This window comes from Myotis lucifugus, unplaced genomic scaffold (assembly GCF_000147115.1).
Source record: "Myotis lucifugus unplaced genomic scaffold, Myoluc2.0 scaffold_36, whole genome shotgun sequence".
Classification (NCBI taxonomy): Eukaryota; Metazoa; Chordata; class Mammalia; order Chiroptera; family Vespertilionidae; genus Myotis; species Myotis lucifugus.
Window position 1 is genome coordinate 8,435,952 of NW_005871084.1, and position 19,198 is coordinate 8,455,149.

Sequence of the window (19,198 nt, forward strand, 5' to 3'; positions counted from 1 at the left end):
GGGGCCAGAGGGACTTAAATCTGGGGCCACGGGGCCGCAGAGGTTGGGGGGCGGGGCCGGGGGCGGGGCAGCACCGTGTCGAGGGGGGACCCGAAGGCTCCTCCTCTACTTTCGGGAGGGGGTTAGCGGCCGCCGGGCCTCCGGGACCCCGGGTTCTCCCAGCCGGGACTTGGGGTGTGTGAGTTTCTGAAATCCTCGCCCCCCTCCCATTCCCTTTGTTTATGGGGCGAGGACGACTTTCCCAGGGCGCGGGTTGGGGGGAAGATGGGGGAACCCCTGGGCTTGGGGACAAATGGGAAAAGGGGGGGCTGGTGGGTGAGGCGGTGGGTGCCCACCTTCACCCTTTAGGAGGCTGGAGCACGGAGGGGGGGGGGGGGGATGACAGGCAGTCTGGCTGAAGTTGCTGTCATATGGGAAAGCCAAATCAGTGCTCCAGAGTAATAGGAGAGTGACTTCAGGGCCACGATGCTAAAGATCAGGGGGAACCAAAAAAATATGCATTAGCTTTATGGATTGAAATCATTTCTCCGGCAGCATAAATATGGAAAGGTGGGTGACAAGCAGGTGGAAGGAACCTCTTTCTTCTTAAGGAAATGGAAACTGGAGTAAAGCCCCAGGGCCGGCGAAGACGGAGTCCCTTGGTTACTATGACACGTATTGCAGTTCTAGGGTTAGGGAATCCTAAGGCAGCTGTGAATCCTGTTATACTCGACCTATTGAACTCCTCACAGGTATCTGAGGTTATATTTCCGTGTAAACCACCCCGAGATCTGACCTCAACTATCACGAATAACAGCAATAATAAGAACACAGGGAAATATGAAGAGTTGCAAATGAACAAGCCCATCCCATTAAAATTTAAAAAAAAAAAAAAAAGAGTGTCTTGCTTAGATCACTTCCTGGTAAAACCAAACAAGAGACCATTGCTAGGAGAATCAATTTCAATTATTTACCTTGGAGGTGAAAAGTGACTCTACTTCCTCATCCTTCTATTTTGTCCCCTTGGGAACCCCACCGCAGTCCAAATGGTCAAAGTTGCTTTTGCTTTGGCACTTCGATAACTATGCTTATCCCGTTCCTCCCTGCACAGCATCATCTGCCCAACCACCCTCACCTACTAGTTGAAATTTGTCTGTTGAAATTCTTTTAATCATTCTTGTCTTAGCTCAGATGCTTAAAAATTCCTCTCTAAATACCTCCTAGGTTTCCCTAACCAGAATGAGTCACTCAAGCACTTCGTGATTTGGGTCTATAGTCAGCCCTTAGAGCATCTGTTTTTGCTTAATATTTACCTGACTGACTCCTGTGCTCTGTGCAAAGCTCCTTCAACTTCCAAGCAGCCACCCATCCCCTCTGTACGCGCTGTATCTGTGTTTGAAATGAGTTGAACCTTTAACAGTGGGCTTCACGTGGAGCATGGTCTCCTCCACTGACATTCATTGTGAAGCATGAGTCTTCCTCTGAACTCCAGAAACAGAACTTCCTGAGAAAGTCTGGATCGTCCCCCTATGTGGTCCACAATTTAGGAAGATGACTCATGGCGTCCAGCCTCGGTTATGGGAGAGCATAGAGTTGGGGGAACGAGGAGCCCAACTGAAGAGATTCCTATAGTTTTCTGCAAAGAGGTGCTTTGTAAAGTGCCTAGGAATTAGTGCTATACACAGAATGAATAAGTATGCAGACTTTTTCAGAACAAAATGTGTGGATGGCGTTCTTTTATCCTGTGGATCCCAAGTTTCCCATGACACTAAGGCAAGGTGAATCATGGAGGTTATTATGAGCACTAACATCTGGCAGGTGAATATTTTAACTTCCATCTGATCTTTTTTTCAGATTTATTAACATCAATATGACCATTTTCACTTTACAGATGAATGGATTCAGGTACAGACATTGTGGCCTTTTGGGTTTGCCCCTTGCATGGGTGTTGAAGCTGTGGGATGCAGCTAAGGTCCGGCATCTTCAGGTGAGCTTTTAGGCTAATTCACATTAAGCAGTATCGTCTCCCAGTTATAAGTGTGTTTAAATAAAACAGGAGCTACAGTGGACCAATGCTAATCGCTGGCAGAAAGGGTGAGTGGCAGATGGCACTATGAAAAATGAAGCGAGGTCCTGGCCAGGCAGCTCAGTAGGTTGGAGCGTCATCCCTGTATACCGAGGTTTGATCCTGGGTCACAAGAAGTAACCAATGAATGCATGAATAGGTGGAACCTATTTCATATTTCTCTCTCTCTCTCTTCCTCTCTTTAAAATCAACAAATAAAAATTAAAAAAAGAAAAATGAAGAGAATCTTGTTTTCTGGGAACTAAAAATGGATAGGCCCAATTATTTATTGCTCCTTCAACATGTGAAGATGATACAAAGTTAGTTATAAATAATGCATCTAACCGTAGAAGGGATGAGCTATATGTTATGTGATTGTACATTAAAAACCTTTATGAGCGCGGCAAGAGACACGTACACCAACAGCTGCTAAATTCAGAATCCTGGAGCAGTATCTTATTTTATGTAAAAGAAGAACAGTGCAGTCTATTGCTCTGGGGATTTTCTGCTATGTACAAAGATCTTAAATCTACATGAGATTTTACTCGTGATTTCAAAGCACTTATGAAAATCTGGTTTTTTTATTTGAATATCTTTCAACCAAACTACCAGCCACACCACTTAAAACAGAGATGACGTTTTCTAGACTAGATTTCCCAAGGCAGGGCCTGCCTCCCTCCCTCCCTCCCTCCCTCCCGTTCTTCTTCCCCCTCCTTCTTTTTTTCATTCTTGAACAGCTAGACCAGAGCCTTGCACTTTGTGTTGAGTGCATGTTGAATATTGAACATGGAGTATCACCCTTATTTTATGGCAGAAGAGGAACAAAGTCATAAACCTCTGAAGAGCAGAATCAGGAGCTCATTCTCTCCCAGCCGTGCTCAGAAACTTGTTACTGTAGGATCAGTGATTGGAGCTGTGTCTTGGGGTGACTTCAAGTGCCACCTAAGACTAGAAAGTCAGCCAACATGATAAGGAGAATCTCTGCAAGAATTGTATGTCTTCAGATCGGTAACTTCAAGTTCTGAGCCTCAGAGCCTAAGGTATATACTCCATTGTCTTATAGAGGGATAAAGTGCAAGCAATTAAAACAAACCAAGATACTACATGACGTCCCTTGACTGAAATCTTTTGCCGATGATCTGTTGTATTGATTATCTCTTAATAATTGGGGCAAAGATGTCCAAGAACTAACTGGTTCATTCAGCAACTGAGCACGTGCAGATCTCTAGCCCATGGGCTTACAGAGAACGTGGGTGATTTCATTATTCCTCCCTTCACCCCGGCCCTTCCTTCGTATGGTTTTGGCTGAGAGCTCAGATGCAGATTTCCTGAACCAGTTACAAGGTGAGATGTGTATTAGAGTGATCCACGAGCTCTGCTAGAACCAGTGTTTGCCCCAGCATTTGGGGAGAGAGCAGCTGTGATGGTACAGAAACAGACACCAAACTTAAGCTGCAAATTTTTTTTTGCACAATTGACCAGCAGTCACAGGCCACACCGATAAGAAAGACAAAAACCACAGATTTAAAGCGGGCAGTAGAATGTGGAAATACTCTTTCTGCAATTGCTTTGAATGCACAACATCTCAAAGTGACAGGGATTTTGCCGGCAGAGCTGCCAATGAAGATGTGGCTGGGAGTCTTCCTTTAGTGCAGTGGTTCTCAACCTTCTGGCCCTTTAAATACAGTTCCTCATGTTGTGACCCAACCATAAAATTATTTTCGTTGCTACTTCATAACTGTAATGTTGCTACTGTTATGAATCATAATGTAAATATCTGAGATGCAGGATGGTCTTAGGCGACCCCTATGAAAGGGTCCTTCGACCACCAAAGGGGTCACGACCCACAGGTTAAGAACCGCTGCTTTAGTTGGTTTATCCAGCTCTACAGGAGCCTGTCTGACAGTAACCAGATTTTTAAAACTTTTAAAATACCAAAGCCAAGTTCTGAGAACAGAAGTTTCCCCAGAAGTTCACTACTAGTAAAACCTTGTATTTTTAAGTGGGAAGCATTATTGCTACCACATCTTGCTTATATACAGTTTTGCTCTTACCCTGAAGGACAATTTTAGACAAAGTGAAACTGACAAGGGGAGTAGAGATGGGGCTCTTTCTCTGTCCCCTCCCTGTCTTATTCCAGTTTCTCAACCCCAAACCCCAGGGACATTTGGCTCCTCAGAAAACATTTGACAGTGGAGAATGTGTTGATTGTCTCAGCTAGGGCATGGGGGACTGAGGGCATGTGGTGGGCAGGGCCAAGGATTCCATTAAACATCCTCCAGCCCCATCCCCACCCCCAAGCAAAGAATTATCCAGCCCAGGATGTCAATACTGCTGAGTTGGAAAAAAACCCTGCCTTAGCCCACTGATTCTAACAATCCATGATATGCAAATTGTTGGTAATTGTTTGAATCAAGTCCTGAGGGCTTTCCGTCACCATTTTGTGATTAGTGCCAGAGTTGCTCTTACTCATGTATTAACACATGGCTTTCTGTTGTTTATCAGATACTGCGTCCGTACTCTTTGCTTGGTCAAAGACACTCCTAACACCAGCTATTTCGCCTCATCTAAGAGCCTGGGCTAGGCGACCAGGCACAACTGGCAATAAATCAATTACTACAGAACAGTTTGGGAAGAAGTGACTTTAAGGTGATCAGGAATGCCCTTTTGATGTTAAAAAAAAAAAAAAAAGCAAACCCCTTCACACACAGGCACACCTCGACCGCCTCTATTGTCAGAATTCTTTCCTGTAGGACAATGTTTTCAAATTAAAATCCTCGGACCTTCAGTATAAAAAAGCCCAGAGTTTTGCTTAAAATGCCAATTTCTCAAATGGGTGAATGGGTGTGTATAACCCCGGAATCTGCATCTTTCCAGTGCTCCTCAGATGCAGGCCACATTGGACAGTCACTGTTCTAAGACGAGGACTCTCATCCTTTTCCTCTTCCCTGCACATCTGGGGGGATGTGTCTGCGGGACCCCTTGGCCATGTGGCAGAAACATCCTCTGGCTAGCAGGAGCCCAGGGACCGTCGAGGGAAAGGAGTTGATGTTCCAGAATAATCCAGAGACATGTAGGGAAGGACTCTGCAGCTAGCTTCATTATTTCCCATGCTGACTATTTGCTCACACATGAGAGAGTGAGATAAATAGGATTTATAAAATAGAGGAGAGAAAATTTGATGCAGCCTGGGCACAGTGGAACTTGTATCTCACATTTCTGGGGTAAATTGATTAAGTGGACGGTAGCAGAGGAGTTTGTCCTGGGTCCCTAAGGGGCCAACACACAGTTCGTTAGGAATTCCCCAGAAAACAGTGAGAGTTTAGCTGTGGAGCAGAGGTGACAGGTTGTCTTTGTACAATGTCAGTCAATAACCTGTCCTTGGTGCTGCCACTTAAATGAGATCAAGCCCACACCCCATTCTTCCGTAGCCATCCTCACTGGAAAGCCTTTGGGAAATTAGGTTTCTCCCTCCCTCCATCCCAGCCCAGGAGACTTCTCCCCCTGCTTCCGAGCATTGATTTCCAGCTTCTCTTGCTCTGAGGATCAGCTTTACCAGCTCAGTCCTGGGGATATGACTGAACTTGGCACCCTCAGCACAGGTTTATGTTGCCTTGACACTACCATCAGGCAGAAAGCAAGTATCCTTTTTGGATTCCAAATTCAAAGTCTCAGGAAAGAAAGGATGATTGCACAGCCTGGTCAAGTTTCCATCATGACTCACACAGGGATGGAAAGTAGTTCAAGGTCAGATAGTTCAAACGTTGCTACAGGGGCTAACATTAGTGGGTTTGGAGTATCAGTCATCATAAGAGAACAGAGCTGGCTAGTCCCTAAAATGCATCTACCACGAAATGATACACCAAAGGGCTGGGCTCCTCTGAGAGGCGTGTAGTAAGCACTGCATTGGATGGTGGGTCCTTGAGGTGGTGGAGGTTAAGAGACAGGGAGAGGGAAGGAGGGAGGTTGGCACACATCATTCAGAAATACCCAGCATTGCATGCTGACTCCTCTTCCTTATCAGTCTTTGGAAATTATTCCTATGATGGAAATTACTAAATTTACCTAATTATAAGAATCACCTAGAAGGGCTTGTTAAAAGTATACAATGTGAGACTGGAGACCCTACCTTAGATTTACAGAGGTAGAATGGGAATGGGGATACAAAGAATTCATATTTTTAAATGTCATTTTGATTATGCAAAATTGGACAATTGCCTTTAGAGAGATGACCTATTTAACATATTACCAGCTGCTTACAATAGAACATAAATTAGTTTTAGATCTAGAAAGCAAGTTTGATAGGGATAGAGGCGAGGAAAAAAGGTATGCTTGAGTGGAGTTATAGAGCTGTGCTATCCAGTATGGTAGCCACATGTGGCTAGTGAGAATTAAATAAAATTAAAATTCAGTTCCCTAATTGCACTATCCACATTCCCGGTGTTCAGTAGCTACGAGTGATAGCTATAATATTGAGCAGCACACATAGGGAGTACCCCCCCAATGTTCTAAAAAGTTCTATTGGGCAACATTGTAGAAGCAGCTAGCCAAGAACAGAGAAAGATGCTACAATAGTCATCTCTGGGGTCCCCGGTCACAGGCCTATGCAGAGTAGGTAGGTGACCATGGTGTGGATGATGAAGTTGATGTACTAATGCGAATGAGAGTAGCTGACACTTATTGAGCATGTATTAGGTGCAAAAGCTTTCTGGTGTACCCCTCCGAACAACCTACACTCTAGCCATGGTACCACACTGTCTCACTAGGTGCCGGATGTGAGTGAAGTCAGCCAGTTGACTGTTGTCATGTGGAATATAGGGTCCTGGGTAGCCAGATAGTCTGATTTTTTCCAAGGAAAGACAGAATTCTGGATTGTGTGTGTGTGTGTGTGTGTGTGTGTGTGTGTGTGTGAGAAATAACCTGATTTTTACAAACGGCTTAATCTTTTTTAAAACACTGTGAAGTCCAAATAAAATATGTCTGTGAGATGGATTTAGCTCATAAATGGCAAGGTTTTCACTTTTGATTTAGAAGCTCAAAATTAATTTCCTGATTTTACCTTAGCCCAACCCCGCCCCAGGAATTCAACTTCCATTTTAATGCTGGAGAGAAAAGTACCATTCTTTCTTAAGTTATCTACTACTATAACCCCTCTCAGACTGGAACAGTCAAAGGCTGATGATGTTTTCAAACAATCATATTTATATCTACAGAAATGTATTACACTTTATTTCCTTCATGTTTTCAATAAATATTCATTAAATGTTCAGTAGCACACTGTGCAGGGCAGTGTGGGAAACCTCTATGGGGAAAAATATTCCTAGTCAAATGGAGCTTATAATGCTCTGGACAGAAAAGGCATAATAAAAAGACAGAATAAGTATGATTTATTAATTCATTTGTTTTCTGTATTTTAATCATTACTTTATGAGATTTAAATGTCTTTGGGGGATCTTCCATATTTTGCTGCCCGTTCTTTTCAAAAGCACATTTAAATGGAAGAGGGTGAGAGACTGGTAATGACTCAGGAATGGGAAAGTGGGTAAGAATCTTGACGTTGTAAGAAATCTCCAGGATGTGTGGGTTTCTGCAGAGCTGCGCCCCCTCTGTTGCAATATCCGGAGCGAGCCAGGCACGGAGCTAGCTGGCTGACTTCTGCGGAAAGAATCCTGGAACTTGTCTGCTGACCTGTTTCTAGACTTTCCAGCACAGCCAGCCAGAGACTTCCTATAGACACGGAGGGAATTCAAAAGCAACAGACGTGGCCCTTCAGCTGTTTGTCTGGGGACCCTTGGGGATGAGACGGAGCTGTTTTCCCTGCAACTGGACGCCAAGCAGACCAGTGAGAAGGTCCAGGGCGGAAGAACAGGTTGTGCTGTCGGCATACACTGCATCCTGGGCCAGAGCTTTTTAGTAGAGGATTCAGTCAAACCCAAAATACAAGATGGAAATCCTCTCTCATCGGTCATCTTTTTAAACATAATACAGAGAGAAGAAGTGGACAGAACCATGTTTCCTAAAAAGTCCTTGATGATAAGGATCACCAAGGACACTTAATTCCTCCACTGGAAATGCATATTAAGGGGCTGAGGTGAAATCAGGAATTTGGTATTCTTGGTAGTCACCAGGGACTTTTAGAAAAAAAAAAAAAACAGAGTAGAAGGAGAAAGAGTGGTTCTCTCCTGGTAATGGTATGACTCGCCTACTGCTCATGGTTACCCGCCTAGATGGTAGGTATAGATGGTCCCGAGTTTGAGTCCGAGCTCTGAGGCTATGTTGTAAATTGCTGTGAGACACTGGGCCAGTTGCATAGCTTTTCTACATATAGATGCCCTCATCTGTGAAAAATGGGGTTGCGGCATTACTAGCTGCACAGGGAAGTTGAGGAGTTCAAATGACAAGAGGCAAGGAAAGCCCTCAGTGCTGAACTTGGGGGATTCTCAAGCAAACCTCTTTATAGTTAAAAGGCAATTTTATGCACTTTGTCTCCTTTCATTCTTTTAGCAATCATGTGAACAATGTATGATAAAGTCAATGTCATATACTAAGACACTGAGGAAGAGAAAATGTCATATCTGAGGTGTCCAGCAACTTGCTTTCTGAAATGGTCTAATTTTAAAGACAGAATATTTTAAGCCAACATCTCATCCATTTCTCTAATTTTACAGATGAAGAATCTGAGGCCCAGTGAAGGAAACAAATATTTTCAAGGTGAGAGACAGACCAACAGCTGGGACCAGAGCCCAGGTTTTTGTAGACAGATCTGCAGTCTTACCATTGCATTGTTGAGGATGTCAAATTCAATGATAGATATTTTAAATTTGTTAACGTTGATATTTAAAAAATCACTTTCTAAATAACTAGTCTGTGTGCATCTTAAAATAAAGCAGTTTACACTTTATACACAGTTTAATTTTGCACCAAAATTCTTTCAGAAACCTTTAAAAAACAGGTTTCTGTGTCCACCAGAGGTTCTTTTTTAATCTTGATAAGGCATAATAACTTGCATATCAAGTTTACCAATAAAATTTTGAGAACTGGCTAATTGAACTTTTAAGTCTTTGAGACTAGATATTGTATATATTTTTTCTTGTATTCAGAACAATTCCAGCCAGAATTTTAGGCACAGTTTTTACTCAGTGAACTCTTTTGGAATTGAACTATGGTGGAATCAGACTATGGTAAAATGTTTTGATTTTATAAAAATCTGTGAAGCACATGTATGGATGAGTCATTTCCAAAGATATCATTTACAAAATTTGAACTGAATTAGAAGCACAATTCTCTGGCCAGATATATGTGTCTGTCTGGAGAATATATATATATATATATTTTAGAGGCCCAGTGCATGAATTGGTGCACAGGTAGGATCTGCCCAGCCCTGCCCCAATCAGGGCAGATCTGGGCTGGGCCTGTCAGAAGGAGGTTGGCCAGCAGACCCTTCCCCCGAATGGGGTATAGGAGGCTGATGGGGGTCAGCAGCTGGGGGAGGGGCCGTGGGAAGTTGGCCAGCCAGCCCCACCCCCAATTGGTGTGTGTGTGTGTGGGGGGGGCAATCAGGGGCAGAGCTGGCTGCAAGAGGTTGGCCAGCCGACTCCACAACTTATTAGGGTAGGGGGGTGATCCGAGGTGGGGGCCGGCCATGGGGAGGGGCTGCTGGCCCAATCAGGGTGGTGGGGGCCCATTGGGGTGGGGCAGGCCAGGGGGAGGGGCTGCAGGAGGTTGGCTGACTAACCCCACCCCCAATCAGGGTGGTGGGGCCAATTGGGGGCAGGGCTGGCCAAAGGGAGGGGCTGGGGGCTGATCAGGCTGGTGGGGACCCATCCGGGGTGGGGCTGGCCGGTGGGAAGGCCCGCCAGGGTGTTGGCTGGCCGCCCCGCCCTCAATCAGGGTAAAAGAGGCCTGATAGGGCCAGTTCGCTGGCCGCAGTGGGTGTTCCGGTCACTGGCTATTTATATATATAGATATGAGAGATTGGAGAAAATTAGCCTTCAGACAAGTGGAATCTGGTCTAAGAGAGAAGGGAGAAAAGTCCCAATATCATGCCAAGTCTGAAGAATGTTGAGCTTGGATGTTACTTATCTATTGATGCACAACAAATTATTCCCAAACTTGGCAACAAAAACAAATGTGTGTTTATTTTCTCTAGTAATTTCTGAGGATTAACAGCTGGGAACAGCTAAGCACAATGGATCTTGCCAGGATCTCTCAGGAGGCTGTTGTCAAATGTCTGTGTTTTAACCACAGTATCTTGGGTGAGGTGTGGTGAGGCCAGACTCCGATCAAGAGAGGGAATGGGCCCAGGCCAGTGTGGCTCTGTTGGTTCATCCCTTATCCCATGGTCGGCAAACTGCGGCTTGCGAGCAACATGCGGCTCTTTGGCCCCTTGAGTGTGGCTCTTCCTAAGCCTTAGGAGTACCCTAATTAAGTTAATAACAATGTACCTACCTATATAGTTTAAGTTGAAAAAATCTGGCTCTCAAAAGAAATTTCAATCGTTGTACTGTTGATATTTGGCTCTGTTGACTAATGAGTTTGCTGACCACTGCCTTATACCAGTGGCGGGTTTGATTCATGGTCAGGTCACATACCCAGGTTTTGGATTCCATCTCCAGTTGGGGCATGCATGGGATTCAACCTATTTCTCTCTCTCTCGCTCTCTCTCTCTCTCTCTCTCTCTCTCTCCCTAACCCTTTCTCTTAAAAAACACATACAACAAAACAGTAAAAAATATCCTGCCAGAAGCCGGTCCATCCTTGCTGCTTGACACAGTCGCTGCAGGGAAGAAACATCTGCACAGGGACCTGGCGTATATGGCATACTGTTTTTAATATGTTTGCTCCCCTTCTTAGCGCTATGTGTTTTAACCAAGGTCACCTCTCCGAGAAAGGTTGTTTCCCCAGGTGGGGATTTTTTCCCTGGAGTTAGGGATTAACAGGACTAAGGAAGAGAATAAATCAGTGAAACCCCCTAGTGTTACAGAAATACCATGTACTACTTATGAAGAACTTGGACTAAGACTGTTGGCAATAAATTTGGGACTTGTTGGGCCCACATCCCCAGGGGTCTGCCCACCAGGGAAAGCACCAAAGCCTATACCCCTGGAGACCCACTGACACAGGGCAGTCCCAGGGAAGGCAAGCAGCAAGGCTGGGAGGACATAACCTTTACTGGGTAGGATAATCTCCTTCAGTCACTTCCTTGTAGCTTATCAGTAGAGCAGTGACCTTGGAATAGCCCTTATAATGGAACACGGAGATTAACCTAGACAGGATTAAACTCAACAGAACTAGATTAACAAACGCCCTAACCTTTGGAATAGAATGGATAGGATTAAAATCAACTGGTATAAATAAAGATGTAACAGGACAATAAAGACTGAATCTGGCTGGGGAACCTGGCTAGAACCTGGCTAGAGAATCTGGCTAGGCTGCTGATCAACTGAACGCGGACTCCGTGTCATTCCTTCTCCGCCGACTCCATCCACACCTTTGGGAACCCCTGGACCTGCTGGGGTTGGACCCCAACAATATCCTTGGGTGAGGATTAAAACATTTTTAAAAATGAAGTTAAAACTCATGTAGATTCGCTTTTATTGCTTCCATTAAAATCAATTTAAATACCATCTTTAATGTTATTCAAAGTCAGCATGTATACTATTTACACATAGATTTAATATTGTTCCCTGTCATTAATTAGTTCATCCTCTAAAGGGATGGGAACCAACTTAACCAATAGGAAGACCACCACCAAAGTTTTAACTTGAGAAAAGGAAGTTGCCTTGCAGTAAATTATCTTCAGATCCCCTGCCGGGACCTAGTACCTTGTGTTGAGGGGCATCTGGGTCCTGATTTAGAGCTAAGGCTGTGGGATTCTTTCCACAGTGAGGTCAAGAGGATGGAACAAGAGGTCACCTGTGAATCCTAAATTTTGAAATTATTTTCCACGAATCTGTTTGTATTCTTCTTTTGGCAACTTAAAAATATGCTGTTATTTTTTTGTAGCGGAGTAAGGAAAAGTAACCACAGCAAGAGCCTCAGGGAAACAGGGAACCTCCTCTTGAACTTTGCTGTTGGTTACAGAGTTTCCAAGTCTCCTGAAGTGAAGGTAGATTCTTATCTTTCTCTTCCCCCTTCCCCCAACTGTTCCTCTGTTATAAAGTAATTTAAAATCAGGGATTGAAAACTTCTTAAAGATATAATTTAAAAAGAAAACCTTAGGCAATTTAAAAATGGATCCAAATGATCACTTTTTTTTTCATTCATTTATGTAGTTAACTCAATTTCTATTATTCTTCTCAGAAGCCATTATCTTTGCACTTCAGACTTGTGTTATGCATAGTATTATTCAATGTGCTTTTAATTTGGACTCACTTTTGCTTCCTAAGTCTGTATTATTTTCTAAAGTATGAGACTCAATATGGTTCAATAGCCTCAAATATTTTATTCCAGTTTTTTAACATTGCTATTTAAAAATTTTAAAACTTTTCATATTATATAATCAAAAGACTGCAACAAATGTAGAAAACATAATTTCTTCATTTTTCTACACACATATTATTTTTCTATAGAAAAGACTTGTTAATCTGTAATTTAACCGGATCACGTGACCTTTATGCTGTTGATTTAATTGCATCACTTTGCCCTCCTGAAGATCTAAGAGTTTTGGATGTCGGTAAAATTAAATAAACTTTTAAAAGTCAAGTGAATTAGAAACAAATTAAATAATGATTCAGAGACCCTTGAGGAAAACTGCACCCACCCATACATATGTATTTTTTAAATTAATCAAACTCTTTTAAGATAATCATCTTATTCTGCAACCATATAGAATATTTATTTGGAAGCTAAAGAAAAGAGCTTTGCTTAAGTAGATTTAGTTTTTAAAAGTGCTTCTGTATAGTTCCACTGTTTGGGTGCTGTTATATAACTATTGCTTTCAAAACTTTGCACAGTTAAAAAAACCAAAAAAATAGTCTAAAATTAAATGTATAAACTATAATTTTTTATTATAAGTTTATAAGTATAAATTTATACAAATTAAATGTATAAAACTAAATTTATGAAAGTTATGTTTTTCCTAATAAAAATTAATATTCTATAAATATTTTATATTCAAACTATTGTTAAGTAATATAAAAATGTTTAAAAATAGGTTTTATGTCACTATTATTTAGAATCTTTTCCTTTACAAAAAAAAAAGTTGACATATTCCAGTTGCCTCTCATGCTAAGACCTCGTTGTATGGTATACAGAAAAATGCAGCTGTACGGGAAGTATTTCATGAGTTTCATAGGAAACTGGAATTTTATTCAGGATACCATGACGATTTGAACTTAAGACATATTGACAATTCTGACCTTCATTTACTGGTTTTCTGCCATTATTAGTCTGTGCCTCTTAAACTATCTGTTATGCCCAGATTCCAAGATCCCTCAAAGACCACACTAGGAGCCAGCCAGTTCGATGCAAAAGCAGAAGGTCCTTTTATTGGGGGCTAGCCAACCCGACTCCGCTCCAGGCCAGCGCAGTGACCAGAAGCAGAGTCCCCCCGCCTGGGAAAAACCGGGTTTTAATAGGGGGATGGAGCGAGGGGATTGTGGGCCCTGCCGATTGGCCAGGTGCAAGCCGGGTCTTGTTACACAGGATGTGGTCATATCTACGGCGCGCACTTCCCTTGATTGTCATTGGTTAGTTTAAAATCCCGGGCGTGGCCAGCAGAGGCCTGGGCTTCCCGCACGTGGCAACTGCCCCAACATGGAGGATACAGGCAAGATGGAGGGCATAGCCCTCGCCCTTTCACTATCAACTAACTCAGTCCCTCTATAATGGCTTAACTGATCTTGAACTTCCCATACCTGGATGTCACTGAGTCAGTCTGTTTGGGGAGCCTGTAGACCAGTGATGGTGAACCTTTTGAGCTCGGTGTGTCAGCATTTTGAAAAACCCTAACTTAACTCTGGTGCTGTGTCACATATAGAAATTTTTTGATATTTGCAACCATAGTAAAAGAAAGACTTATATTTTTGATATTTATTTTATATATTTAAATGCCATTTAACAAAGAAAAATCAACCAAAAAAATGAGTTCGCGTGTCACCTCTGACACGCGTGTCATAGGTTCGCCATCACTGCTGTAGCCAGTGTTCTCATGAAAGTCCTTTTCTAACTCTGCTGGCCAGTCAGCTGTCACCAAGTGAACAGAGGTCTGTGGTCAAAACGTGACTTGTCTGAGAGCCAACTTGGAAGGGGCCTGGATAAGCAAACTGATTCTTGACCCTGAAGTTTTAAACAGGAAGGGACCGTAGTGATAATTCTAGCTACCTGCTAATTTTGCACTGGGGAAGTGATCACTGGTTCACTTGCTGACCATATCATCTTCATAAACTAATACTCTTCCCAAGGCTGCATTTGCAATGAAAAGTAGAAAAAGAGAGTATGACTAATGAACGTAATAAACTGACTAATAGAATAGGTCCAGAGACATGGATACATGGAACAGACTGAAATTTCTCATGGGAGGGGAGTTGTGGGGGGAGGCAGGGAGTAGGGGGAGACAGTGATAAAAGCTTAACCCAAGAACTCATATACATGTATGCATAGCCAATGGACACAGACAATAGTTTGATAAAGACCTGGGGTGGGGCAGGGGCTGGGAGGGGGAGGGTAAAAGGGGCTGGGGGGGCAGGGGGGGGACATCTGCAATACTACAATAAAATTAAGTTTAAAATAATTTCTTAAAAAGAGATTATGACAAATAGAGAAGTTTAGGAATAATAGCAGCAGTAGACTTTTAACCAAACATTTGTTAGGATTTAAGGAGAACCAGTACATATATGAGGTAAAGACTACCTCACAGTTAGACATTGGGGTAAGGGCAGCAGCAAAGGAAGGACTCAGACCTTGAGACACACTTGGATTCAGTCAAGGCCAGTGTGCTCCTGAGCAAGCACTGGAATCGCTCATAATGCCATCTGTAGCCTTGCCCAGTTAATGCTATTAGGGGTAATAGAGGTAAATCTATTATAGGAAATTGTTCCTTTGGAGCTAATTGAATTCTAAAGGGAGGTCATGCTAATGATTACGATTTATGAGATTCCAGAATCATTGTGAAGTTGGTAATATTTTTTATAGCAGATCCATTTCTGAGCTAGTCAAATCAATTTGCTGAGTGAGATTAAAGAAGGAATGGGAAAGGAGAAAAATTGCCATTGGATGTACATAGCGGTATTTATTTCTCTTTTTTTAATATAATACCAGGACATCTGTATGAAAGGCGAAAAAAGTGAAGAACACATAGGCAATTTTGCATCAACAATGTTAATTTTGTAGTTCTTTTTTTCCCCCACCAAATTGAATAGATGTTTTAGTATTCTGGGAAGCTGTCTGTGTAACAATATATATTCTAGTCAGATCAGTTCAAACAAAGCTCTAGTCCGTGCAGATTTTTAATGTGGTGGCAAAAGGGTGTGTAACTGAGTTGCTTTAACAATTGCTTATTGCATGGCAAAGATGTTATGAATAGCATGGTAGATATGTTTTCAATAGAGTTAAGCAATACCCCAAATGAGTAAGTCCTGGTTACTGTCCTTGAAAAAGTCACAGTATATTCAAGAAAGAAATATAAACAAATAATTACACTATGTGGAAATAGTGCTGTATTACCAAGCTAGACCCAAAGTGCTGAGTTAACCATTGTGATTTGGGATTGAATCTACATATTGTGCCTGAGGATGAAGGATGCAAAGTTAGCAAATACATTTTAGTAGCTAACTGACATTAGTAGTAGCTTCTCAGCGTTTATGAGCACAGTAATAGAGTCTACCAAATGATGAGTTCACATATAAAATCGATAATCAATGCCAGAGAAATTTAGAAAACACAGCCCCAAACTGAAAAATCATTCCTCAGGAAAGGATCTGGATCAGGCAAACAAATGTAGAGATAAAGGAAAATATAATAAAAATTTATTATTTTGAGACAGATATTGAATATGCATGACTTATACACTCATTTATTCATTCATTTCTTATTTATTTAATGTCAATAAAGTACTTTAGAGACCTCACATTTTTCAGGGGTGAGACAAATAATTAAATGTTCTAAGGTGTAAGAATACCTACTCCATAAAATTATATTATTTTTCGAACATTTTGCTGTTCAAACTGAACAGGCAATATTTCACCAGGGAGCTGGCCAAATTTTTATTATCTGATACAGAATCTAAAAGGTTAAATAATATAAATGTTACAAAAATGTAAATCTAACAAAAGGCCATATGTAAAGAATCTACTTGGTTTTATCAATGACAATAAAGAGAAGGCATTGACTTTGGTCAGTGTAAGAAGTGTTAGAAAAAGTTGGGAGTGTCCACATGCATTTTGACAATGATGTCAGATGTGTGTTGAAACATATTCTGGGGAATAGCAGATAAGAATATGAGCTTAAATGCAAATGTCTAACTTCCTCCTTCCTGAGACTTTATTAACATTTGTAGAAACAAAAAATTTTTTGAAACACAAGGTCAGGGAAACTAGAGAAAAGATAAGGGGAAACAGAATTTTGAAATCTGGAAAATAGATGACTTATCAGACTTGAGGAAGCTATCCTGTAGCTCTCAGTGCTGATATTTTTTATTTTTACTTTTTAAAATATATTTTTATTGATTTCAGAGAGGAAGGAAGAGGGAGAGAGAGATAGAAACATCAATGATGAGAGAGAATCATTGATCAGCTGCCTCCTGCACACCCCACACTGGGGATCAAGCCCACAACCCGGGCATGTGCCCTGACCAGGAATCGAACACTGACCTCCTGGTTCATAGGTTGACGCTCAACCACTGAGCCACGCTGGCTGGGTAGTGCTGATATTTTTTTTAAAAGGAAAAAATATCTAAAGTCTTGGGGAAAAATAATATTTAGGTTTTAAAAAGATGCAAATATCATGGTAGAACATAGTGCGGTGGGAATAAATGACCATATGTGACGTCACATGAGTTATTTACCTCCCTCGGTCACAGTTTCCTCAACAGTGGAAATAGATGGAGCCATCCAAAAACACTCAAGGTAATTAATTATGTATGCTAAAGCCCAAACACAAGATTACTGATAATGTTGGCAAAGAGTACGCATTCTATACATGTTAGTTCCCTTCTCTGACCCCTTAGGATCAATTAATAGTTGCTACACCTATTACAGTAGATTAATTGATGTACATGTTAGGACAACATAAAGAGGACATGGGTTAAAAAGAACATGAGAGAGATCGTTTCTCCCGACCACATGCAAAAGAGAAAAGACTACAGGATTCTCAAGGCCTGGTTTTCCTCTCAATGGACTGTCATTTTTGGGAAGTCATATAGTTTCCTCTGCTGAGAAGGGAAGCGTTTGGGTCACCTGATGCCAAAGTCCCTTCCAGCTTTATGGGATTATACTGATTAATAATAAAGACAGATTTCTCTATCGTTACTTAGATTTACTTCTTAGCACATGAAGGTATAATTTAATTCTTATGTTTATGTTATATTCCTTAAAACCTGATTTTGGTTTTATGAGATTTTCAAAATCAAATTTACATAATGTAGCTCAGAAGTACATAATCCATCTGTTATTCTGATCTAGCCTGAATTTTTTTTTAAAGTCCTCATTTTTTCTTTTTATATAGTAATATCACCGTATGGTCACTGTAATGACTTTCTCATGTTTCTTACACAGGGACATCATGAGAAATATGATGAAAGTTACTGCTCTCTCCTCATGCATTCAAGTGTTTTCAGAGTAACTCCCCAATATTCACCCTGCCTCAGCATTAGGGACAGCCTTGCTTTCCTCTTCATCAAGCACTTTAACTCCCTGTTTGACCTCTTTTAAACACTTTCTGCATCTGCCCTCATCTTTATGTCCTTTCCTTTGGGTCTAGGGCAGGGGTGGGCAAACTTTTTGACTCGAGGGCCACAATGGGTTCTTAAACTGGACCAGAGGGCCGGAACAAAAGCATGGATGGAGTGTTTGTGTGAACTAATATAAATTCAAAGTAAACATCATTACATAAAAGGGTACGGTCTTTTTTTTTTTTTTTAGTTTTATTCATTTCAAATGGGCCGGATCCGGCCCGCGGGCTGTAGTTTGCCCACGGCTGGTCTAGGGCCATCTTCCTTTTAGGATAAATTGTTATCTGTGTCCCTGCTCCCTCACATCTGCTATGGGACTTTATTAGTTACCTCCTCTCTTCAGTGAGGCACAGTAATGAGTTTACGAACCCAGGTTCAAAGTCAGCCTCCACCACTACTTGCTGTGCAAACTTGGGCGTATTATTTAGAATCCTGTGCTTCTTTTTCCACAGCTGTGGAATATGATAAAAATAAAACTTCCCTAGTAGGGTAGTTGGTAAAAATTAAATGAGATACTTGTAAAGTACTTAGAAGAAGGCCTCCATGAATAATGGCTGTAATTTTATCTTTGACCTCTCCCTTGCTCCCAGATTTGTTACCTGGACATGTCAGCATAGAACGTCTTCCACCATCAGTCATGTCTTTGCTTTTCGTTTCTTTTGGGGAAGCTGCCCCAGTTGCACCTTTCACTCCACATCTACTAGTAAGCTTCTGAAGAGTTTGATGTTTGCTGGCTTTGTGGTAGATTTATCACAGAGACCTACTGATTTTACCACCTATTCCTAAAATGAGTCCTCTCCTCCCTCAGTCCCTGCGCTAATGCATGCTTTTATGATCTCTCACCTGCTCTATGCCAAGAACCTCATACTTGCTGGGAATAGAAGTGCAATTTCATTCTAAAGAAATATATAATTTAGTAAAAGAAGAAAAAAGTGTATTAAGAAGATAAAAATATGGCCAGACACATCTACAATGTTAGCTTTTTTTTTAAAAAAAGAAATATATGGCTTGATGACCTTTTATTACTAGACTAGAGACCCAGTGCACGGATTCGTGCACCGGTGGGGTCCCTCGACCTGGCCTGCTCCCTCTCATAATATGGTACTCCTCGGGGGATGTCAGATAGCCAGTTTCCATCTGATCCCTGCAGGCCCGATCCAGACAGGAGGGAGCCCGATTCTATGTGTTGAGCATCTGTCCCTTGGTGGTCAGTGCACGTCATAGTGACCAGTCAACCGGTCGTCCAGTCGTTCAGTCAACAGGTCA

General features: G+C 41.8%; 1 protein-coding gene across 1 annotated transcript in view; it reads right to left on the reverse strand.

Moving 5' to 3' along the window:
• LOC102436640 (CASP-like protein 4U1) overlaps positions 1-18,571 on the reverse strand; it is a 20,613-nt gene extending 2,042 nt beyond the window's left edge. The window contains exon 1 of the mRNA XM_014454452.2: positions 18,532-18,571. Within this exon, the coding sequence (XP_014309938.2) occupies positions 18,532-18,571 (40 nt within the window). The remainder of the gene's footprint in view (positions 1-18,531) is intronic.
• Between the last annotated feature and the right edge of the window lie 627 nt (positions 18,572-19,198).